Source organism: Maniola hyperantus, chromosome 22, assembly GCF_902806685.2.
Source record: "Maniola hyperantus chromosome 22, iAphHyp1.2, whole genome shotgun sequence".
In the NCBI taxonomy this organism is placed as follows: domain Eukaryota; kingdom Metazoa; phylum Arthropoda; class Insecta; order Lepidoptera; family Nymphalidae; genus Maniola; species Maniola hyperantus.
Genome location: NC_048557.2, coordinates 2,476,094 through 2,502,951, shown reverse-complemented (window position 1 = coordinate 2,502,951; position 26,858 = coordinate 2,476,094). Strand labels below are relative to the sequence as shown.

At 36.5% G+C, this 26,858-nt stretch overlaps 2 protein-coding genes across 2 annotated transcripts in view; one reads left to right on the top strand and one right to left on the bottom strand.

Annotated features, from left to right (window-relative positions):
* The window catches only part of LOC117992689 (uncharacterized), a 342,159-nt gene that overhangs the window by 267,031 nt on the left and 48,270 nt on the right, over window positions 1–26,858 (bottom strand). The gene's annotated exons all lie outside the window — the stretch shown is intronic.
* Window positions 1,914–5,009, top strand: LOC138403911 (uncharacterized). The gene is made up of 4 exons (XM_069506080.1): window positions 1,914–2,030; window positions 2,381–2,514; window positions 2,828–3,121; window positions 3,234–5,009. The coding sequence occupies exons 2-4, from the start codon at window positions 2,383–2,385 to the stop codon at window positions 4,233–4,235; spliced, it is 1,428 nt and encodes a 475-aa protein (XP_069362181.1). The 5' UTR covers window positions 1,914–2,030; window positions 2,381–2,382; the 3' UTR covers window positions 4,236–5,009.

The following is a 26,858-nucleotide window of genomic DNA, read 5'->3' as shown; positions in this document are numbered from 1 at the left end:
TCAAAACATTTCCACGCGGACTAAGTAAGTAGTTGAAAGCAAATGATTTTTAACATTATTTTTAGGGTCCCGTACCCAAATGGTGCCAATGGGACATTTCGTCCGTCCGTTCGGCTGTCTGTCCGTCTGTCAGCGCGCTGTATCTCGTAAATCGTAATAAGTAAACAGTTTACCGTTGGTACATGACTGAGCAACTGAACTAAGGATCCAGGTCCGACTGAACCGACTTGTTTGCATCGACATCCATGTAGAAATCGCGAGATCGACATGGAAGTATCAAGACAGCGACCGCGACCGCGAGGCATCTTCGCCATGTTTTACCCATAGTTGAGAGTTTATTGTGGAGACAGCTATGCTTGGAGTTTCTCTACGTGATCAAATCAGAAATGAGGAGATCCGTACAACTAGAGTAACCGACATAGCTCAATGGGTTGCGAAGCTGAAGTGACAATGGGCAGGGCACATAGTTCGTACAACCGATAGACGTTGGGGTCCCAAGGTGCTGGAATGGCGACCTCGCACCGGAAGACGCAGCGTTGGAAGACCCCCCACTAGTTGGACGGACGACATCAGACGAGTCGCAAGGAGCCGCTGGATCCAGGCGGCGCAAGACCGTGGCGTGTGGAAGTCCCCACAAGAGACCTATGTCCAGCAGTGGACGTCTATTGGTTGATGATGATGAGAGTTTATTGTCTGTATCAGTTCTTTGCTAACTGCAGACTGCTGGTCTGAGCCAGTCTGAGCAGTAATCAGCTAGTCATATGGTGGTCACTGAAACGCTTACCGCAAAGCAAGAGCTTTCAAGGAGTTATCAAAGTGTATGTGTATTTGAAATGTAACTAGTTACTATATGAAATATGAGTATATGTGCTATGAAAAATATACTGTATATATAGTTGTTGTTGAATAAAAGTAATTTCCGTTACCCGAGTGAAGTGCATCACTGCACCGTGAAGCTTGGCTCAGAGCCATACAAGCATCTCTCTCTCGGCATACAAGCCAATCTACGAGATCCGGCTGTGGTGTGCTCACAGCATTTTCTAAACGCTGACATTTGTAGAATAGAAAGTGGCTTAAATCATATACGTACTGGTGCAACAATAAAAAGCAAAAATAACAAAATGTAATGTATGGTTATGTATGTCGCTATCCAAGATTTTGAAAAAAATCAGCTTTGATTATAAAAAAGCGATAAAAGTAAGATTTTAATGGAGCGAACAGACGTTGCTTTGGCCCGAATTGACTTTTTGCGCAAAGTCAAAGACATTACAGACTAGAACAAAGGGGTTTTTCTTGATGAAACATGGCTCAACGCAAACCGCACTGTTTCAAGATCGTGGATAGACGATAAAGCGGAGTCTACCACCAAGGTACCCAAAGGCAAAGGGCAAAGATTAATAATTGCTCATGCAGGGACATCGTCTGGTTTTGTACCCAATTGTTTATTGGCGTTTAAATCTGTAAAAACAACAGAGTACCACGAAGAAATGGATTTTACAAAATTTACAAACAACGCTGTTAACTGGCAACTGACAAGGCATTGTTTGGTTTTTTGGTAACTAAAAACGCAATAATTATGCTTTCTCTTTTTTTCTTTCACTGAAAGCTGAGAAGGAGCGGTTATTGGCTACCGGCTTAGTAACTAAGAACTTCATAAACCAAAGCCAAAGTTTTTCAATCGTCGTGAAATGTTTTTGATTAACTGGACAGTGGCAAACTATCCGTGCAGGCGTCCACTATAGTTTGACCTATCGCACCTTTAATAATAAACCGAAATAAGTAAAAAAATCAGGATTTTGACTTTTCATCATAAAACGCATTAAAACCGGTGGAAAAATACGATCAGTCTTACAGACGCTCAATTTGCACGAGTAGAAGTGAAATAAGTGATCGTCCGTCTCTTTCGTTTTGACGAAGCGGGCCAATAAGCTAGTCGAAAAGTGGCGCCATTCAGTGTTACGCCGACAGTGTTTCGAGGAGGACACGTACGTGGCTGTCTAAAACCTATTAGTGCGTTTTATCATTAACAGGTAAGCGCTTACTTTGCTTGGATTTAAATATTAAAGTGAATGTTTTCGAACTATTGCATTTTCTTTTTAAATATTGTTAATTTTAATACGCAAAAGTTAGACTTAGTTCATTTTATGATTAAATAATATGGCATTTGGTTCGTATTTCTATTATTTATTACGTTGCATTATTAAATATTTACGAATTTGTATAATATATTCGGGTTTATTTCAGTTTGTTATTAAATATTTTTTAAATTCATAATAAAATTAAGCGTTATTGCATTTTATTGTCAATTTAAAGATAACTTTTTGTTTCACTTCCTAAATTTAGTTCTTTTTTCGATTAATCGGATACTACTTTTCATTAGTTATGACGTCGTCGTGGAGAGGTCGAAGGATTGTTGAGCTAATTACAAAGAAGGATGATGCGTCTCAAAGAAAGGAATCAATTATTGATGCGCCATCTATTTCGGAATGCATTGAACAGGGCACCAATAACACTGTAAGTAAAATTATTAATGTTATTATTATGTACCTACTGTCTCTGAAGCCAATGTACTCAAAAGGTGTTACGTTCCACCTTGTATCGAGATTGTTTTGGTAAGGTATTCCGCCACACGATTCACCAATATTATTATGTTTGTAACGAATAAACTCAAAAACTACAGGACCGCTGATTTCAGAAATAATTTATCTAGTAGATTATCATTATCACTGCGAGCCTTAGGCCAGTTTTGTCAACCCTTTAAGCACCATTTATTTTTCCGTGCAAATCCGGTGCGGATCACTAGTAAAGAATATCTATTATATTACAGGAAGAACAAAATACTGTACTTGAAACTAAAATTAGTCTTGTGCCGAACTATGACAGCGAAACTTCCTTTGACGCTGATGAAGGTAACACAAATGCACCAGTTACGCAAAAACCGTCTTCATCGAGCTCATCTTCAGATTCCAGCAGCTCATCTTCTTCGGAATCAGAACCTGAACCTACTGAAGAAACGCAGGCTAGTGGCAGACAACAAACCGATCAAGTTGGTATAATTAGATGTACCCCGGAATCAGACGTTAGCAAGATAACCACCACGCAAGCGGACAGCCAAAATGATGTAATATTATTATATATTTAAAGCTATTATACATTTAGTTTTTTAGTTTACTTTTGGTCAAATTCAAGAAACATAATAAATATTTCTAAATTATTAAATATTTTATTTTCAGACACAGTATGAAAGTAGCAGGCAACCTGAAAGAATTTGTCAAGAATCAACGCATCATGAGCCAATTATAGTATCTCCCCAGTACACAGATGAGAGTGACTTTGACGACGACATAACTGATCCGACTTACAACTTTGACGATAAATTTGCGAATGCTTCTCGTCATACTCGTAACTATTTATTACCGCTTGATTTGAACCTCTCGAGTTCTGACACTGACTCATCTGATCAGAATACCAAAAAGGGACGCAAAAGGCGGAAAAATCCTAACAAATGGAAACAAAACCGGGCTAAGAAATTACGCAATGAAGGTGAATCTTACAGATCTTTAGCGAAGTCAAGCAAAATCATCTCGGCTCGTCACTTAAAACTTCCATGCACTAATTGTAAGCTAAACTGTTCTCAAAAAATAGATGATGTGGAGAGGTATGATATTTTTAATAACTTCTGGAAACTGGGAGATCTGAGCAAGCAAAGGTTATTTATCAATTCATGTATGATCGATATTCAGCCAAAATATAAATATACCAATGCGGAAAATCCACGTCGCCCTAATAAAGCATTTTTCTTGACTGTAAAAGGCCAGAAGATTAGAGTCTGTAAAACCTTTTACAAAAATACTTTAGACATAACAGACCGTATGATTCATACAATAAGGATAAATACCAACGAAAATGGTTTTGTATTGGAAGAAAGGCGTGGTAAACACGGCAATAATAAAACACTAAACCCAGAATTAGTGACAGATATAAAGAGTCATATCGAGTCTATTCCTCGCGTGGAATCCCACTACCTAAGAGCGCAAACTACCAAAGAATACATTCCTGGTGGAAAAACAATAAAAGATCTGTATAGAGATTTTGCAAACTCACAAGCGGAAAATGGTAAAGACACCGGAAACTACATAACTTATTACAAAATATTTACCACTGAGTATAACCTAAGTTTTTACAGTCCTAAAAAAGATCAGTGTGATCTATGCGCCAGCTTTCGAGAATTCTGATCAAAATCAAAAATTGCTCATAGAAGCCAAATACCGTACCCATTTGAAAGAGAAAGAGTTAAGTAGGAAAGAAAAGTTGAATGATAGAATGAAGGCTGATAATGATAATAAAGTGGTAGTCTATGACTTAGAAGCTGTCTTACAATGTCCTAGAGGGGAAACGTCGGCTTTCTATTATAAATCAAAAATTAACAGCTACAATCTCACGATGACAGAACTCAATAATAAAGACACTAAAAATGCGTATGATAATGTTTACTGCTATTTTTGGACTGAAATAGAGGCAAAGCGAGGAGCAATAGAAATAGGTACATGTGTTTGGGAGTTTTTAAAGAAAAATAGCTGTGAAGGAGAGACTACCGAAAAAAACATAATTTTCTACTCTGACAATTGCTGCGGGCAGAATAAAAACAAATATATCACAATACTTTATTTATATGCAGTGCAAACATTAAATATAAATAGTATCACTCATAAATTCCTCATAACAGGCCATACTCAGAACGAAGCAGATAGTGTTCATAGTCTTATTGAAAAGGAGGTAAAGAAAAATTTGAAATCGGGGCCAATTTACACCCCTGACCAATACATGACTTTAATTAAATCTGCCAAAAAAAGTAACCCGCCTGTTAATGTTTACGCGATGACGTATAATATGTTTATGGATCTTAAAGATCTGCAAGAAGATTGGGGATATAACTTTAATATTAACACTGACGGGGAAACTGTCAATTGGAACGAAATAAAACAGCTTAAGATGTGCAAGGGAAAACCGTTTACATTTTATTATAAAAATTCTTATGAAGATGCAAATTTTAAAGAAGTAGATGTAAGAAATAAAAGAAAGAAAATGAAGAACCTTTCTGACATTGTATTTAAGCAGGCTTACACAGACAGACAAATATTAAGTACTAATAAAAAGAAAGATCTAAGGGAACTTCTTACAAAAGGATTGATTCCTTCTTATTATGATTATTTTTATAGCTCAATTTTGTAAAATCTCATTTAATTTTGTTTTAGTATGTAAGGGACATTAATTTGTCAGATCTCATCTACAATTTAATAAAGATCTCTCTAATTATAAATTATTATTTCCTGATAAAAACGAGTTTTCTTGAAAATCGCCATCATCCTTTTAATATTGAACAGCCTCTTTAAGTAATAGATCAAAGTATTTCCTTTAAAATATACTTATAAAGCATTAAGCCTGAATATGCAAACACAATCAAAAATGTTTTAATATCAAAGTGCACTAACGTGTTTTATGCCACCTAACATTTTTAATAATATGCAATATTTTAATCGTAAAACGAATTATGTCAACAATGTTTTGTTCATAGTACTGTATTTCAAATAATACTAACAGTATTAAAAACATTGTTATGCCTTTCGATAGATAAATTCATTAGTTACTTAAACCACTACATAGAATCACTGTATAGTATTAGCTCTTTATGTTAGTTTGTAAAAATGTGACCGGGTCACACACGCAAAACTTTTAACGCGTTTCCCCAACAATTTTGAATTTTGCATTATTTCAGTTTATTATTAATGGTGCGCTATGTCAATGATCATTATAATTAAACTTTGCTGCTATGAACTTAAGGTTGTGATTACTTCACGATATTCATGAATTAAAATTGGTTTTATTTTAGTTAAATATGCGCGCGCTAGCTATACAGACGGTATTGATAAGGCAGCTAGCTTAGTTACTACAACGGAAACCGTTGCGCGTTGCGCATATTAAAGTTGAAACACAACTCTTGATACCGATATTCGGCAACGGTTATCAATATCGGTATTGAAACTAAATAACTGTTGGATAACCGTCGCCAGAAATAGCCAATAACGCCCATCTCTATTGTAAACAATTTCTCACAGCTCCCACTATTTCGGACGAGTTTGAAACAAAATCAATGTGCCTGGAGCAATGCCCAAATGTAGAAAGTAGAAACACAGTAGTGAAAATATAAACTCATGAAATACAGCTTTCAGTGAGGTTATATTTTCACTACCGTGAAATGTGTTTGACGAAATCACCAAGGCACTAAGCAAAAATACTACGAAATTGAAGTCACACTAGTAGTCATTCTCATTCACCAAACTCAAAATGAAGAAGTAGAAATGGATGCTGCTCCGACACTATTCAACGATTGTACCCCAAAAACTTGAATATTTCAACTTTTTTAATTTTTTCATTACTCGAATTTGAAAAACGATTTGAAGTTTTTAAAACTCGACTGTTTTTTCTGCATTTGCAACGGCCGCTTATATATATCGAATGGCAGGCGGGGGCAAGCTAATAGTAAGTAGTTGGCTCAAAAGTGCCCCCGCCTGCCATACATTTTCTAACATTTATGTTTATGATCTTATTAATTTATATTTTACAGAAAAACTTATTTTTTTTGCTTTTCAGTTACCAGTTACATACTATTTATGGGTTTTTAGTTTTTTAATTACATCATATTATTTCTGCATTTGCAACGCCTCTTCCTAGACATAAGTTCCTTGCCGGGACATTTACAAATGGAATGTTGTGTTATTGCAATGGCTTAATTATATGCGAAATTCCATCAGGTTAGTTTCAAAGAATCAACAGCTATTTTGACAATAATAAATATCTCTGTTTATCATTTCTTTATAATTATTGGAAACACCTCATGCGATACCGTTCTAAAATCTGCCATGTATACCAAGTAAAATGTTCTCCAAACTCTGAATACTGAATCTATCAACCAATGTGCTTCCACGTGACTTTTTCACATGCCAAATTCTCAACTTCTCCAACACTTATTATTTCCCTACACTATTTAATTCCTTTTTAGACAAATTTGGTAAAGTAGGATCAGAATTTACAGAGTCTAAGACTTTAGACTTTCAAAGAAACTAATAGATCAATTCGTAGGGATTATAGTAAACACAGGAGAAATGTAATAACAACAAACCTTAAGAAATTCAGAAGTACTAAAAAAGCCTTTAAACAGTTAAACCTTCACAAAACATGGATAACTAAACTAAAACGACAAGTAGAAGAAACTAAAACAAGAAAAGATATTGTAGACCACGCAACAAAGTTTTATATTGATTTGTACAGGAAAAGAGAAACCGATAAATATACAGAGGACCCATCAAATATGGAAACTACTTCAAACACAATCAAACCGATAGATGAAATAGAAGTGTACGAACAAATAAAACAGCTGAAAACCGAAAAATCGCCGGGACCTGATGGAATAACTAATGAAGCCCTAAAAATAGGTGCACCTGTATTGCTTAACCACTTAACATACCTATTTAACATGATACTGGATACAGAAGTTGTACCGTCAGAATGGTGCACATCGGATATAATATTGTTGTACAAAAAGGGAAACCCACTAGCTATCGGTAACTATAGGCCAATCAGCTTACTAGCATGTATATACAAACTATTTGCGTCTATTATATTAAAAAGAATAACTCCGAAAATTGATGACTTTCAACAAATTGAGCAGGCAGGCTTCCGCTCAGGCTTCAGCACCACCGATCACATTCAAGCTTTAGAACAAGTAATAGAAAAGTACAAGGAGTTCAATAGACCTTTATATTTATGCTTTATTGACTATAGTAAAGCCTTCGACAGCATTAGCCACAGTTCAATATGGGTAGCACTAAAACTGTCAAACATAGACCCAAAATACATAAATATCTTGAAAAATATATACGAAAATACCACTAGCACGGTAAAACTCGAAACAAGAGGTGAGCCAATTAAAATAGGAAGAGGAGTTAGACAAGGCGACCCTTTGTCACCAAAAATCTTCATCGCAGTGCTAGAAAACATATTCCGCAAGCTAAACTGGGCACGAAAAGGGATAAAAATAAATGGTACTTATCTTAATCATCTAAAATTCGCAGACGACATTGTTCTATTAGCTGAAACACCTGGAGAGTTAAAAGAAATGATCCACTCACTAGATCAAGAAAGCTCCAAAATAGGTTTAGAAATGAATGGAACGAAAACAAAAATAATGACCAATAGTCACAAAATTCCAATTTTCGTGAATGGTAACAACATAGATTACGTAAATAACTACATCTATTTAGGCAAACAAGTATCATTTAACAAGTCAAGCAACGAAGAAGAAATTGAAAGGAGAATAAATTTAACTTGGAAGAAATTTTGGGCACTTAAAGAGATCTTAAAAGGAAATTATAGTTTAAGCTTAAAAAAAGTAGTGATTGATACTTGTCTCTTGCCATGTTTGCTCTACGGATGCTAAACTTGGGTGTTCACATGTAAGACAAAGCAAAAAATTAGAACCACCCAAAGAGCAATAGAGCGCAGCATACTTAAAATTAGAAAAATACACAAAATAAAAAGTGATGTAATTCGACAAAAAACGAAAGTAACGGACGCATTAAAACAAGCTTTGACACTTAAGTGGCAATGGGCTGGACACATCTCACGCTACTCAGATAAAAGGTGGACAATCCAAACCACACGGTGGACAGGACCGGAAGGCAAAAGGGATGTTGGAAGGCCAAACAAACGGTGGACTGATGACATCATAAAAACAGCAGGGAAAAACTGGCTGGATCTCGGCAAGAAGAGAGAGAAATGGAAGAAGTTGGAGGAGGCCTTTACCCGAGAAGGGACCCATATCTCATAACATACGTTTTTATTTTACATTTTATTTTTTGTTTTTGTTATATGCATATAAGACAAACTCTGTACCTATCTACTAACTAACAATACTATTGTCTTGGTATCTGAGGAGCGAATGTGGCCCCTGGATTTCACCCAGGGCCGCAGGATTTTCGAATCGCTCCATATTCAAATTTCCGTTCTAAGTGGCAGCTGCGATGTGAAATGTCTTCTTTACAGCTGCCAGTCTTAGAAGAGGCCGCATGCCTCTACAATACCTACTAACAACTTAGCAATTTAAGAATACAGAAATATATTGTAATTAACGAAACTAACATCATTGTGAACTTTAATGCATTAAGGAGTATGGGAATAAACGGCTTTTTATTTATTTTATTTATTTATAAGACTTTAGCAACCGTCGGAAGGGCCTTCTTTAAATAAATAGCATGAACCTTCTGCCTAATTCTAGACAACACAGAATCATCAAATTGGTCAGCTATATTAGTATGTTTGATTGACATTTCTAACTGGAGAAGACTGTAGCCTATCTAGTTTTGAATTCTGACACGATATTGTATACTATAGCTTAACTTAAGCCTGTAGCATCTGATACTGTTTTAATTCCATCTGTTTAAGTTAGATCTGTCTTTGATTTTATAATGTAAGTTTAAAATAAGTTGTTTTTCATTGCTTGACAATGGTCCTTTAGGGATCTTAAGCTTTTTTATTGGGGATACAGGCGGTGAAGACGGTTCTGAAGGTGATGGCATCTTCAGAACCGTCATATTCAGACTGAAATTAAAAAAGTACCATAACCTACCATTTTGCTTCAAGATTTTCTGTAAGTACTTTGGGTTTCTCCGTAATACGTTTAATCCAGAATCCTAGACTAAGTACATTTTTGTGCAATGATGGCAAAAGAACACTATCCTTAAGATCACTACTTGTACGGGAAAATAATTAGAAATATTGTCAAGAACAAGCTCGAGCAAAAAGACGAATACAAGTCGGTTATAAACACGTTTACCAGTTAAAGGGTACTATCATACTATGTAGTGTTTTTGAAAATAATGCCTTGGGATGGGCACCAAACATCGATGTAACCCACATGTAACCAAACCCTTGGAAAACAACACGCTTTCGAATTTTCAACAATATACCTACATTTAAAAAGTGTGATTAATTACACAGGGTGCAAAAACCTTTCGAGTTTCGATAATCACTCACCAAATTTCATTCACGTTATTTTATGTTTGTCTTCGACAGCAACTCTTCAATCCCAGTTCCAACAGCGACACGGGGGGGGACGAAAAACTTGACCATAGAGTAAAGTAAACTTGACGAAATAACAAAAGTCACAGAGTAGAGATCAGACCGGCAGTAATTTTTTTTAAAACTGGTTTTACGGCTCTGGGCTCTAGCTCTTTTGAGTTTGACCGGCAGTAACTGGCTGCCACAGATATGTCCAGATTTGCAACTAGCGTGGCCCCCTCAGTCCCTCTCGCTCAAGCAGAGCTCCTTACTTGTGAAATGTCATTCCTTCTACACTTCACGTTGTTTGCCAAAATCTCACGTACAAATACATTTTGGCAAACAAAAAAAAAGTGTCCACGGTGATAAGGACAAAACACAATCATTTTGTGACGTTCTAATAAGAGCTTAAATGCATTTAGCTATCTCGCTCTAACAGTAAGTGTCACAATAGGGCTACTTGGCTACTTCTAATAGTCCTTGTTCTGAGCTGGCTGCAAAACCACTGAAAAACAAATAAAACTACCGACAACGACATCGATATTCACTTCCTCTTCCTTTTAATAAACTTCCATCCAATGCTGCCAACTACTTTCCAGCATAAAACCAACCTCAAAAATGCGTTACAGTAGACACGGGTAACATTGATATAATAATGAGCGTTATTATGATGCCATTTTAAAAGTTTCGCGTATCTTTGTTATCCCTGATGCAAACGGTCCACGCTTGTTGCAAACAACAAACAGCAAGCATCGGCGGCACTATATTATATAGCTTGCCTGTCTCTAAAGCAAATAGCAAGCGTGTGGACGTATATTTGCTTATGTTTGCCAACGCTTACCGTTCGATTTGATTGGCTGCAAGCCAAACATAGCCAAACTCTATGTATTAAAAGTACTTTGTGGTGTTTGACGATGCTTGCCGTTTGTTGTTTGCGACAAGCATGGGACGCTTCCGGAGCACGATCTCTTATGGGGGAAAAGCTAAAATAGTGTCCAGCTATAAACAGTAAATAGTAGTTCAAAAGCCGTCAAAAGAGTTCAACAAGGGCGTCTGGTGCTAACCCAGAAGACTTAGGTTCGATTCGAATCCTGCTGGTTCCGCAAAAATGGTGCTAGCGTTGGCAGTGGTGTGGTATGATTGTAGCAGATGTTAAAACTGATTGAAGTATGCCGAGTTAGAAAATTTAATATTTTTAGTGACTTAGTACGCCACGAATTCTCAAAGTTTGTTTTGCAACTAAAGTTGCATTTCTTGTATGTATTCTTGAAAAAAACCAGTTACACGATAAGGCACAAAAAATAGGTTAGCTGCGTCTCTGTTTATCGCATTAGTAACTTTGTCTGTGCTCTCTTTTTAGTGTGAATGAGAAAGCAAATGTTCCTGTATCTACCTTTATTACTCTATCTACGTTTCCTAAAATCGCCCCGTGTGAACCCCGTGCTGATTCCATACCTATAGTTCGAATTTCAAGTGAATTTCGAACTTTGAGTTGGCAGCACTGATTTAAACAAAAGAAAAGACGAGACAATAACAGCACAGACCAGTGTTTCCATGTATACGGTAATTACCGTAGATGCACCGTAATTCAGTCCTAATCTACCGTCAAGGTAATATGGCCATTACCTTGACCGTGTCACCGTAATACAAAAATCACGTTAAAAATTCATAATATACTGCTTAATACGAGTACGAATCTCAGTCACGTTAACATATTTCGTAATGGCAACATTTCTCTTGCTCTCGGTTTAAGCATCAAATCTCAGCAATCTATTTTCGTCCTTATTCAAGCAATTAGGAAGGAGTGAAATGTAAAATTAATGAGTTTTAACAAAATATTAATATGAATAAATCCGTTTATGAAAAAGATATTGCTATGCTAGGAGAGTCGGATTCAGAATAATATTAATAATTGATTAAAAAGCAAATTCGTGACTTTTTTCATTTAAAAATGACACGGTAATTTACACGGTATTCTTTTAGCTAATCCACCGTAATTTAATCTAGAAACACCGTAATTTTAACCCTTCAACACGGTAATTCTCGATTTACATATGGAAACACTGGCACAGACCAATATCATGTAGGATAAATAACAGAAAAGAATCGTTAAAGATGACCGCCACAGAGTAGGTACTTTATACATTGACCGCGTGCCGCCGGCGTTTTTTATTTGCATATAATTTTGTGTCGATAATTTCTGTGTGTGATATAGTAAGGAGTAATCACGTAAGTATATATTCATTTCACGGAGTAGGTACGTATCGCGTAAGAACCAAAAAAATTGCATCTGAGAATTGACAAATATTCATTATTACTAGTTGATGTTAACGTGAATTATTTAGGTTTTTAAAAATCACTTGGGAACGGGAACTGATTTTCCGGGTTGAAAATAAGCCTATGTCACTGTCCCAGGTCTTACACTAGCAGGTCCAGGTATGCAAAAGTCTTCCTATAATATAAGGTAAGTACACCATACCTATATAAATATAAGTAGGTAATGATTTCAAAATATTGATAGGGACCTATATAATCATCTCAGATATTGCATAGTATGCGACAGGTCGAGATGACAATCGGGGAGGGAACGCCCCGCATACCCGCACAGCCCCCGCGCTAACCCGGTGCGGGCGAGAGCGGGTGACGTTTGGGTGTGCGAGGCGTCTCCCCCGCCTCATACCTTCATGCTAAAAAGTTTCATTGAAATTAACATGTGAGAAAATATAATAATTTAAACATAACATAACAGTAGACATGTTTTCTTTTTAAAATTTTTAATTTTTTTGGGGCTTGTCTTTAAAAAAGAATGCCAACCCCATCGTTCCCTGAACTAGCTGTGCCGTCCAAGTTTGGACAGCCAGAATACTTTGAAACATCCCTACATTATTTACATTTAGATTAGACATTATTATCTATCATTTTGCGTCTTTTGACTGTGTTCCGGACACATTCACTCAACAAATGTTGGGTATCTTCATCTAGCATAGGTATAGGACACATATCGCATTTCGGAGAATGCACTTTTTTCATCATGTACGCAAACTTGTTGAGAGGAACATATTAATGCCTCAGACACAGACTGTTTTGGTTCACTGTTGTCCCGAGCTACTTTAACTTGATGGCTGTCTAGCAGGCTGCTAGTTTTAGTAACTTTCATTTGTATTTATTGGATTGTTGTTGTGTCATAATGTTACGAGAAGTCTCACTAACTCCCCAGCACTTTTCAATATTAACCAATCATCATCATCATCATCATGATCAACCCATGTCATCAGACAAAATTAGACAATTTTATCCTAATATGTTCCATAGAAATACATACGAACTTGCTTTTTTAGATGTCATAAAAACTTTCTTTTTTCATGCTTTATTAGTTTGCGTGGATTATTTTAAGGGTTCTGTGTGGTGTCCTTAAAAATAATTATCCTGATGACATTCCAACACGAAAAAGGATTTGTTTACTTTGTTGTATAGAACAATCAAAGAAAAAAAAATCTCAATTGTTCTATGGAACAAATTAGGCTAAAACTGTCTCATTTTGTCTGATGATGTCCAAGTTCTATAAAACAAGCGGCACTTACCCACTTTGACTCATTCTGGCTAATTCTGTTGTGCCCAATCTCTACTATAGTGGGGCCAATTCTGTTGTACATCTTGATTAAATCATCACCAGTTCACTACTAAGCGAGTTTCTCCACTCAGAATGAGAAGGATTTAGGCCATAATCTGCCATGCTGGTAAAGTGCGGATTGGCAGATTCTGTTGTACATTATCTCTAAACTAAAATAAAGTCTAAATATATTGCTATCCCTTTCATAATGTTCCGTGCAGAAAAGAATAGCAGTACCTTTAGACCTGTCAAATTAAGTTATCCATGTAACCGATTTTGATATTTGGTACAGATATAGCTTGCATCCTGTGGGGAGTGGGGATGGACATAGGCTCCATTTTTTAGTCCAGTAAATGAAAGACATTGTAGGCATTATTTATTTTGTATAGAGATAGCTTGCATCGGAGACAAACATAGGAAACTTTTTATCCTGGAAAATCAAAGAATTTCTGTCTAGATCTAGGATTTTTAAAAACTTTAATTTACGCAAACAATATTTGCAGGCATTATTAATTAGTTAACTATAAAACTTAAGTCTTATTACCATAAAATATTTTTTTACATTGTTTCTTTAATTTTAGATATTTTGGTGCAGTTCAATCTACTTAGCTTTAAGATTAGGAACCCATCCTTAGCAATTCAATATGGGAAATATTAATACTGAAGAAGAATATATGGTGAATAATGAAGAATCTAAAGAAAGAAAAGATGGTTTAAATGTGATAAGATTGAGGAAAGCCATCAAATTAGCTGAAAATTCGACATTTCACACAAAATTTCGTAAATTCTCTTCATTGTTAACAAATAAACGAATAAAGAAAGTCACTGAATTGACAAATAAACGAACATTTTCTGATAGAGAGAAACTTATAGCTTTAAGTCTATATAAAAAATATCCAAGGGCATACCGGTTGTTAACTAAAATTATTGTATTGCCTCCTTGCCATGTACTGCACAAATTGACTTCTAAAGTTTGTATGGAAACAGGACTTAATAAAAGAATATATTCAAAATTGAAACAAAGAGTACAAAGAATGCCTCAAACTGAAAGAATGTGTTCGCTTCTATTTGACGAAGTTACTAGTAGCCCAACTTTAAGTAAGAAAGGAAGACAAGATGTTTTAGTCAAAAATAAAAAGATAAAAAGCGATCTCGCAGACTATGCAATAGTTTTTATGATAAGACTGATATTCAAAAAGAAGAATCAACCGATTGCCCACAAGTTTTCTTGCCAAAGGATTAGTAAAGATGAATTGATTGATTAAAATATTATGTTAATACTTAATATTATAAATATTAAAATATGTAGGCGTGTTGATGTCAAAAGAGTTCTTACTGTCATGGATTCTTATAAAAGGAATGTTTTATGAAAAGAGTGATTTGGCACTGACATGCGTGGTTGTCATTTAGAATGTTAGAATTGCAATTTATCAGAATATTAGCTAGGATTAGCTTAGAATAATTATTAAAGGCGAAGGCTGCTAGCATGATTGGTATTGGTGTGATTGTGATATGGAATATCGATGGATTAATGCTGGAATGACCCGGTTGGTAAAGAATCATTGATGACTCTTGTGTAGTGTTGAAATGGATTAGACAATGAGTTTCCTACGATATCGAATAGCTTGCATTCTACCTGGTTTCTGTGGTGATCGTTTATTTGGGTGGATAGTAGTCGTGGCGCGTGTGGCGCACGATGCTATGGTGTTCTGTATGCAGACGTGCACAGAGTGGAGAAGGTAGAGCTATTGCGATATTCTGAATTAGTAATGAGAAGTCACTAATAAGATCTGGTTTAGATCATAAGAGAGTCATTGCAATGATCCTTTTGCGTTCATGAAGTTGTGATTGATTACCTTGAGATGATTAGATAACGGAATAGGTCGTGATCTGATTGAGAGGTTGCCATGGCAATTGCGCCCTAATCACACGATGTAGTGTTTAGCTCAGGCTAGCTAGTTTAGAGTGAGGTGAGGGGTGATGGGAGGCGACCATAGCTAGGGTTAGGTTAGGGTGATCTGGTTGTGTTACGTTGATGGTTTCCATGTGCGATACGTTACTGAGAACTATTTGTAAAGAACATGGATTAAAGTACCTACCTACTTATTAATTACTAAATTCTGATGTCGGCTAAAGATCAATAATAATTATCGGCCATCCTCTTGTTCTCCGACAAATATATGAGTCTGTGACCAGGATACAAGGAACATTGGTGCCATTGATAAATTAATTACGGAAACTAAAGAAGAATATTTAAGAAAGAAGAAAAAGTATGCTAAAGAAACATTTGAGGTGAATGGGATTGAAATTGTACCACTCTTTGATGGCCCCTCACTTAATGAAAGGAATTCGGAACGATTAAGTAACTAAAAATTTAAAAGGCACTTTAAAAAACACAGTCTAAATAGCAAAATTGGATCATATAATGCAATTTTTCATGAGCGTTAATAAAAACCACTTTGACTAATTTCACTAAATATCATGTTGTTCCAAAAAAAAATTAACAAAACTGAAGCATCATATGCAATACAAACGTTAAGTTGCAAATATTGTGCTGGACTTATGGAATTCGCAGCAGGTAAGATAATAATATGTATTTTTTAATTATTTGAGGTTGTATTGGCAGGCAAGTTTGTGTTTAACTCAACTGCATTTGCATAAAAAACTGCATTATTAGTATCTTAGTTATGTACTCCAGTTTAAAATTACGATTTTAAACTAGGATACATAGCTAAGCTACATAAATTATGGAGAATGTGGAGATTCTCTGTATCCGATGGAGTGGAATCTCTGTATTCTCCATAATATCCATAGCAAAAACATAAGATTAATGCACAGAATAAGCAATCAACTGAATATATTTAGTAAAATAAAATATCACAATTTCTCACCCAACAGTGTTCAAACCTATGCCATATTATGAAACCTTTTTAACCGACTTCAAAAAAAGGAGGAGGTTCTCAATTCGTCGGAATCTTTTTTTTTTACGGGTATATTTACTCTTGTGGGGACTTCCACACGCCACGGTCTCGCGCCGCCTGAATCCAGCGGCTCCCTGCGACTCGTGTGATGTCGTCCGTCCACCTAGTGGGGAGTCTTCCAACACTGCGTCTTCCGGTGCGTGCCATTGCAGCACTTTGGGACCTTTTGGCACGGTTGTACAAACTATGTGCCCTGCCCATTGCCATTTCAGCTTCGCAACCCGTTGAGCTATGTCGGTTACTCTAGTTCTCCTACGGATCTCCTCATTTGTGATTTGACGACGGCAGTTTTACTGTCTGTTAACTTTCGTAGCGCATACACTGAGTTAAACTTACGATTTCTGCAGTACAAACTACGTGTTTGGTTCTATACTTAATGTATGCGCCACTAACAGCCGTACTCAGAGTCGCTTAATCGTTACTTAAGTTTAGTAAAAACGAGACAGAGCTATATCTCTCACATAAATCTGTCTCGTTTTAACTCGATCTTAAGTAACGATTAGAGACTCTGAGTATGGCTGTTCCTAAGTCTGTGGTTTATCTTACAAAAAAATGTTCCTAAAGCCTTAGCGCCTTTGTGCACTCATTCATTTTCTTCATGCATAATTTGTAGAATTATGTGTTTTGTGCTAAAAGAGATAAATATTGATTTATCAGTAACGAAATTTGATTCGATAATTCCAATTCCATGTAAGTAAATAGCGAGGAAAACACACGATTGCGAATATGCTACAATCTTTGTTGAATATGCTACAATCTTTGTTGGATTCATTTACTTCGAAAATTTTATAGTACTTTTCAAGTGTCTTACTAAAGCTGGTGTAATGATGGAAGAAAAGAAGGTTTAAGTAACACAAGGTTTATATTAGAAGAAGAAAAAATGGTTTACAAACATAGGTTTACATTAAAATCTTAGAAATTTAATCATTAAAATCTCAGTCAAAAGTATTTACAACACTGATCATTCCAGAATAATATTACAATTACAAAAAATTTAATCAGAATCAGGGAGGATCTCTATTCCTGACATCGTAGATTCATCAGAACTTTCATTATGCTCTTGTTCATTTACACTTTCCCCACTACTATCACCTGTGTAAATAATCATTTCATCGGACAAACTATAAATTCTTGGATCAAATTTTCTATATTCATCTTCGCATTTAACAGCATGACCACAAACTTTTTTCCATTCTTCTGGTCCTATATTATTGACTTTTTCTAATATAGCATCTTTAAGTCATTGCAATATTTTTTTTGGCTACGTGTTGCTTTATTTGGGACCAAATATTTTCAATGGGGTTAAAATCGGGATGATATGGTGGCAATCGTATAATTTTATGCCCATGTTCCTCCATTATACGGTCAATGGCAAACTCTGTGTATTTTTCTTTGTCTTTTTATAATTTCATACAAATCGGGTTTCAGTTTCTTTGGGTCATGCGGAATGTTGTGTTGTTGTAACCAAGCTTCATTTGTGGTTTAGGTGTGTTTGAGTTGGGTGGTTTCACAGACAGCTTATTATGATATGGGGAGTCTGTAGCTCAAAGACAGAATTTTCTTATTTTCTTTTGACAATTTGGTACATGTCTGGATTTTCTTATAATTTATTTATTTAAATAACTCAGTACAGTTCATCTCTCTGGAATCCTGACCCCTAAACTAGGAAATCCCGTGTCTTAGGGAGGATAAAATTTCTTACTTCGGTTTTGATGTGCTATAAGTTCGGCAGCATAAGTTATTTTATTCTAACAATCACAATTTTTTAAGTACATTTTGGAACGACAGGGAGTTTTTAATATTTGAAGTGATTTTTTCAACTTTGTCTTAGACAGTTTTAAATTGAATTTTCGGAACTTCAGTCGCTGAATTTCTCTCTCTATACATATAAAGAGCTTTTAATGCTCAAATTATAGGCACTGACGCAACAAAGTCTAGTCCAGAATTTTTCAATTTTCTCAACATTATATATTTGTAATCATCATCTAATAAGTGATTTTTTCATCTCGTAATTTTTTTCTTCTACTTCATTTTTTGCGAAGTCTTGTTTACATTTATGACATGTTTCCTCAATAGAAGGTTAGTGACATTTTTTATTTTGCTAGGTTCACCTTATAACCTTCTCGCGAAATCGCAGGCGCGATTTACAAACATCTCTTTCTTCTTTCAGTCACAAATTTTGGTTGATTAAATTCGTTCCGATAATTTTCCTCTCCTTGAATGCCATTCTGTTGTCCCTTATAAATCGTTTAGATTGATTAAAATTAAAATGCCAACACCCCAAAGGATTGATGCCTTTGGAGACTTCAACCTTCCAAAAAAATAAGGAGTAGCTCCATACTTCGCACTAAAATTTAGTGATTAAATAGGCGATACTAAAGTATGTAGTACCTACTAACAAAACCTTTTTACTATTATTATACCTAATGGAACCAGCTTAGGTTTAAGTGTTAAGTGGGTCACGAAGGGGCATTGTGAAAATTACCGGGCCATGGTAGAACAATGTTTGGAAAACACTGGTCTAGAGCATGTCTGTTGTCACTACTAAGAAAGGAACGAGGTCGCAAAGAATATTAGCCATATTAAATGACTAATATTCCCCTTTCCTCTCCAACTAAGCGTCAGGCTTGTGCTAGGAGTAGATACGACAATAGTGCAACGGGCGGGATTTGAACCGTCGGACCTTTCGGTCCACTCCTTTACCTGTTGAGCTATTGAGGCTATAAAGTTAAAATTATACTGGTGTGCGTTTTATTGACAAGTCCTATAGAACGGACAAAATCTATTTAAGATTTAATTTAGCATGCCAGGCTTGTAGGACATTTGTTGTTCGATGTGATTGGCCAAAAACACACCATAATTTTATGAAATCTTTACATAGTATTTACATATTATTATTGCTCTTTTATATACAGGTGTAACCAGAACGCTGGCAAAAACAAAGACAGGTGATAGTACTGATGATTACTGATACGATACCACAAAAAAACGTGAAAAAAATATGAAAAACTCCCTTATTTTGTAAAAGTGTACGATATATTGCAAATAAAACATTTGCCTGACGCTAGAGGTCAACGAACTTTATAACCATGCCAGGCCAATCAATGCCGCGGGGCATTGACCCGAGTTTTACACATACTATACATTGCGGATTTGAAAAATACTAAATCACTAAAAAAATGAAGCAAATGGGTAATGGTATTGGATTGTGTTTAGGTAGTATAACAATAACGCTAAGTTTTTGCTAGCGTTCTGGTCATATATTCAATGTACTCTGTGGTTCTGGTTACACCTGTATTTTGTGAATATTTGGGTATTTCGGTCGTCCGCACCATAGCGTTGAATTATGTACTTCCACCCGTTCAATATTTCTGAATCGCCCTTTGCTGAAAATGGCTGTTATTGTGGAAATAACAACCTGTTACTGTAACAGATGGAAATACAGCAGCAATCACTTTCATAGCCCCCATTTCATAGTCTGTTTTAAATAATCTCGGGTTCCAATCAGGTAATATTGTATGAAACTCGCAATACGGCGGATTCTTGTTTGTCTAACTCCAAAGTACAAACACCGCACAGAAAATTCTGAATTCTTGCGGGTAAAACTCTGACTCTAATATATTCCAGAATAGTGTGCTATTTTAACAGTTAGAAAGAAATAATCTAGGATTACCAGCCCCACAATACTTGCAAGGATCTTACTATAATGGCAGCGAATATCATACTTGGTGACGGTGCATTTGGTATATCAAATAATGTGATGAAACCTTATCTTACGAATGATAATGACCCACAAACAAAAGATATTTTACTACCGTTTAAGTAGTGCCAGAATATTTATAAAATGTGCATTTGGGATTATGTCTAAAACGCAACCTTTTTTTAAATTGTTTATTTATTTTCTGGAATTGTTATCAAAATGTCATCTAGAAAAGCAGCCGGCGCGGCGGCTGTACATTTTAGGTTCTATGCCTCTCATAACCCAAGTACCATATTATAGTCATTATGTGGGCGCAACAACCTACTGGCCTTGCAGCTACTGTCCTTTTACAGACCTTGTAGTTTCCAATCCACAATTAACGCATCGGAAATTCATATCGCTAGGCAAATTTCTCAAATTAGACGACCATGCTCACGGTAAATTAACATTTTTGAATAGTACACTGTCCTTCATTTTATAAAACACATGCCCTTTTATCAAAACATTGCCCTTTCTTTTTGAGCGTTTCAATATGTAGCGTTTACAGTTCGAAAATTTAAAATGCCATTTATTTACGGGCTTCATTACGTTTTTAAGTGCATCTTTCCAGTCATAAACCTTCCACTGTGTCCCTAAACTAATCACATTAGGCAATGTATATATAATATCGTAGTACTCTTCTGGATTGGCAATAATCTCCCGCTTTCTTACTTCCTTTTCAATTCGAGTAAAAACTCTGTCTGGTGGGATATAAGAGTGACCCACCTATATTTCACTATGCTATGCTATTTTATACTTCATTATGCCGCTTGGTGGTGGTGTATTCCTCGTTTTTTTGTTACACTTTGGTCAAGAAGTTGTGTACGTCAGGAGCCCCGCATTTGAAACATACTATTCCTTTTATTTTCCTGGTCTCTTTGTAATTGTGACCCCATGTTTTGCACTTTCTAGATTGTTGGGGTTTTCTCGCCAGAATTCCACCGGGTGGTTGTACTGACTTTGTCTTGTCCACTGGTGGTGGGCTTTGTCACTCTGCATAAGCTTCGAAATTTCTAAAGACGCGTAGCATGGCAACAAATTGTGTTTTACAATCACTAATAACGAGTGGTCGGGTATAGGGTTTTCTAATTTTGAGTTTACTATAGTAAAGTCTTTTAAATACGTTATGAATGCGAACACCGATTGTGTGTGGTTATGCTTGGTACAAATTCGAAATTAATGGGTTCGTAAGCCTGTTTAAACTCATTGCACAGGTCTTTCCATGTTGAAATTTTGTGACTTATTTGTCTGTAGACTTGCAAAACTGTGTTTTAGAGTAATTCCGAAAACGCTCTTATTACTATAGACTGGTCGACATCCCTCGCCTTTCGTATCTCGCCCGATGTTCCATGTTTTTGGGTTAGCTAGGTTTTGCATATTATATACTATCGGTCTTTTTCCCTCTGCTATGCCTGGTTGGTTGGGGCAAGCTGTGGATGACTCCCGTTGATTTAGTGTTGATGGGGATGCTCAAGGGTGGGGAATGGGAGATAGCGTCATGTTAGTCGTGGTGGGATGTCAACTGTGAGGTTAGTTGAAAAGGTAGTCCGGGGGGTAAAGTACCCTGCTGACGTCTAGGTAGCGTATTTATGAACTCCCCTTGGTCATCTACTTGACCAGGGTCTGATTCTTTGAACGTTTGTTTATCCATATTGAATAAGGTGGTCGGGTCTTTATCCTTACTCCTTATTTTGTATTAAACTCCACCAATAGTCCGGGTATAATCACCAACACAACGGGGTTTTTCCAAAGCTTTTTGGTTATATGTTTCGTCATTGTGATAAATGAATATATCACAAACCACCTTGGAAACATCTTTCCACGCAACTGTGCATGAATCGCCACTGTGACGCCTTTCCGTCTTACCCACAGGCGCGTTTTTGGGGAATTCTTTAAAAGCATGAGGTATATTTTTACAGTCACTACGCTAGGGGGATGATGTAGTGTTAGATGTTGATTGAGTAGCTGTCCAGAATGGGGGTGAATGATGCATCGTAATCAAAGATGCACCAGGGCTGGCCCTCGGATAGATGGGGAGGGCCCAATCCTCCCAGTAGAGGCAGCATGACTAAGGTAGGTATTGTCTTATAGCAGAGGAAAAATCCGTCTGTCTGGGTGTACTATCCGGGGTCCTTAATTTAAAATGTTACTTAAAGCGGTGGACATCGGGTAGATCTGCACAGACCTGACCTTCATGAGTCTATCAGCATGGACCTGCATTGCATCAGAGAGACTATAGTGTTTGGTGACTGGATCAACTACCACAATCTCTGATTTCACCAGTGAAGTGCATCTGGAGTCATCATGGAGAGCACCTCCGTTTATAGCAGCTTCCACACAGGTATCAAAACCTTTACTCTTAAGGAGCCTAGCTAACGCTGGACTATTGTAACAATTTTCCATGGATATATTAAGTGACCCAAGTTTTCCAATCCTTCCATTAAATGAAGTTACTATTTGAGCACTTTTCCCCCCCAAATCGGTTGCAATAGTTCTTAAAGAGGGCTCTTCTTTCCCCACATAAATTTTGAATTTGGACAAATACCCTCTGTTATTCGCATAATCAAAAGATTTAATTCCAACCTTTGACCTTATAGCTTGTATCCATGACGAGCGGCCCTTATTCAACGAGTCGTCTACACTTGCTTCCGGATGAAGGTTGTACAGGGTAGGAAATAAATTATTTAAATGATCAATAATGGACATCAATTTTCTTAATTTTTCTGAACCTATTTCATCATTTCGACGCGAATCCGAAATAGTGAAATTCAAATTATCGGCGAAATTACAAAATTTGTTCAGTAAAATGTATCGATTGTAGGACATCACTTTCCTCAATCGAGGCATTTCAAGCCAATTGGGTTTCTTTTCTATGGCTTTCGACTTATATTCAAACTGTGCCGTAAAATGGGCAACTGTCATCAAAATATGAAATGAATAAAGTACATACATCGGTGGGTAGAAACCAATGTAGACGAGACTGTGATCTTAAGTCACCCTTTTCAATGTGTTTATCAATCGTCTGTTTTGCGTAACGGTTCGTCTCGGATACGGGCCCATGATGTCATTGTTCCAGATATCAACGAACGCATCATAAGCTGTATCGTAATCTTCAACTGGTCCCGGAGTAGGACCCGTGAAAACTTAACGAGTGCTCCGGAACGTGCTAAAGTCTTCTTCCCAGTCTAAAGAAGCACGAAACCCAGTTCTATCTCCTCATTCATAGCATTTTGAAGGTGTGTCACTTCCCTTCTAATTGGCTCAGGCAACTCTTTGTCATCGGGTATTTCTCGGTCGAACGTGGTAGGTATGGGAGCGGCTTGGACACGCTCATCAAATTCGTCATAGTCACTGTCCAAGTCAGACAGACCAGTGAAAATTCTATGTGTGAAAAATGTTTTGTCAGGGCTGAGATTGATGCCTATCAAAGACAGGTTTGCTTTGTTTCTGGCTATACATTCACCGTTTGAAGGACCACTTAGTGAAATATATTTGGGCATTGAATCGTCTGAAGACCTCATGCATACAACTCTCATTACACTTTCGTCCATTCTGTAATTGGCTGGCAGCATTCCTAAAGTGGTGGAAGCAGCATTCAACATGCCCATTAGCATTCCTGGGCTAGATCTTAGAAATTTTCTATCATCAGTTATATGCTCTTTAATCTTTGAATACCATTCTTTCGTGTATTCATTCATCTTATCAAAGTGTTCATCCTCCCATGAAATTCTTGAGTTTTCATTGGAAACTAGCACTCCCGGTCCCAGTTGGATCTCTTTCAGTGTTTGTAAATAATTGCCCATCACTGCTATCTTAGAGAAGAGCCTTCCATATTCATTGACTCGAGGGAGATTTAGTCTCATCCTTGTGCTTTCATCAAATAAGAATTTATGCATCAACGGAAAGGCCCCTGGAGACACATTCGTTCCATTTTGTGGCATCTTCTGTTCCCTGTGATGCTGTGCTTGCTGCTCCGTTTTTTAACGAATTCGTGTTCAGATTGTTTAGTATCTTTGCTTTCTTTTCCTCTCCACCTATGGATATAGTGGAGCCTGGTATCTCTTTCGACAATTCAAGATGGAATTCTTCAATAATATATAAGAATATCCTCATGAATGGTCTTGCGGATGCTATTGCTCTTCTGTCTTTCTTTCCTCTTTCTTTATGTTTTATGTAGGAAGCAAACCTGCAAACTTCCTCATAACCTCTCTAGTCTCTTCCACGCTACTGGTTGTCTTTTTCACTCTCTTCGTAGTTTTCTTCTTTACATATCAGTGTTGACATGTTCGTCGTAAGCATGTTGCAAATTAATGTCATCCTGTTTGAATAAAACTATGAGATTAGCATTGTCTCTCACAAGCTGTTTAGGAATCTTACTAAACTACTTACTGAACTAGCATAGGCACAGAACCCTTCTTTATGTGTTCTCGTACCACATTCGGTTTTTACGAAATATTATCTCATAACATTTTACTTACTGTTCAACCGTCCGGTCAAAGACCGTTGTCGCAATACAGATAGTGGAATGTTGTCTTCGTTATCGTCGTCCGAAGACTCAATTGAATCTTTATTTATATTTATCCATGGCCTTATTCGATCTGCTGCAACAACGGTCTGGTACGGTTTTTTATCAAATCCCGGAATAGTGCCAAATTCTTGAATATTTTTTTAATCGTCTCAATAAGTGTCTGAAATATGCAATTAAATTGAGCAGTTTTTAAAAATAACTATATTTTTTGTCACGAATGACTCTGTTTCTTGTTCATTATTTTTGAACAAGAGAAAAGTAAAAAATAATCAAAGTTTACTTTTATACTATCGTGTTTACTAAGAGAAGAATTTAAAATACTTTTTAGTTTAGAACTGATATTTTCTAAAAATATTTCAGGTAAACTTTGCTCAAATTCTAACGCAAGTATTCGATATGAAGCTATTCTACCTTGGAAAGCTGATGAAATTTTAACAATTCCACTACTTATTTCATTCATAGAGATACTTTTGTGTATGTTACTGCGGAGATGACCTATCCACTGCCTTTAGTCACCTCGACTGAGCAAACTTGACAAAAAGGCATTATGAATTTATAAAAATTAGATTCACACCTAAAGAACCGAAAAACCAATAAAAGTAATAAAACCTTTATACCATTTATTAGGAACCTAACTAATCAATTATTAAAAATAAAACCTTTTCTTATAATGTTATTCCTTCATTAATTGTGTTATTACCTAAGTACTACATAGATACATTAAAATTGTTTTATTTTTTCTTAAAATTAACGTTACCCGACATAAATATCGGGTCCGAGTCCTTAAATAATTCGTGCAGCTCCTTTACGAGTCGCTGCAGTGCTTTCCACTGCGACGAGTCGTCGTCCACCGAGCAGGCCAAACGCAGCAGCGCTTTCTTCCAGCGCTCGTCCGACTCGGTAGCCTCGGCGTCGCAGCGGCGGTCGTGCACGCGCAACTCCAAACAAAATGGTCCTGTCGTAGACCGTCTCCGTGACCGTGACCGTCTCTGGACGCCGTTCGCGACCCTGTTCACTATAAACGATGGTAGCGAGTTCACTGCACCACCTTTATCGTCGACCGATTGCAGACCGAATATGTCCAAAAGTTTTCTTTTTTGGCTTCTAAAAATAAAACAAAAATATTAGTAAACCTTATAAATAAAAACTAGCATGCTTAAACTAAACAAAACTGGGTTTCGAACCCATAACTCCTGACCGCTTTAAAATATTGAATATCACAAACACACAAGTTACACTATAAAGTAGTAGCTCAACGGTTAGGTACGTGCTCTGAAATAAAGTTAACAAATAAAGATAATATACACTCGGCGTCAAAAAAATCGCACCTTTCAAAAAATCTACTTCAAACAATTTTAAACCTTATTTGACATCAATAATGAGGGTCATGTTGGGTATCATTTGAAAGGGGATGAAATGGAGAGCACAAAAACTCATATATTCAATGTACTCTGTGGTTCTGGTTACACCTGTATTTTGTGAATATTTGGGTATTTCGGTCGTCCGCACCATAGCGTTGAATTATGTACTTCCACCCGTTCAATATTTCTGAATCGCCCTTTGCTGAAAATGGCTGTTATTGTGGAAATAACAACCTGTTACTGTAACAGATGGAAATACAGCAGCAATCACTTTCATAGCCCCCATTTCATAGTCTGTTTTAAATAATCTCGGGTTCCAATCAGGTAATATTGTATGAAACTCGCAATACGGCGGATTCTTGTTTGTCTAACTCCAAAGTACAAACACCGCACAGAAAATTCTGAATTCTTGCGGGTAAAACTCTGACTCTAATATATTCCAGAATAGTGTGCTATTTTAACAGTTAGAAAGAAATAATCTAGGATTACCAGCCCCACAATACTTGCAAGGATCTTACTATAA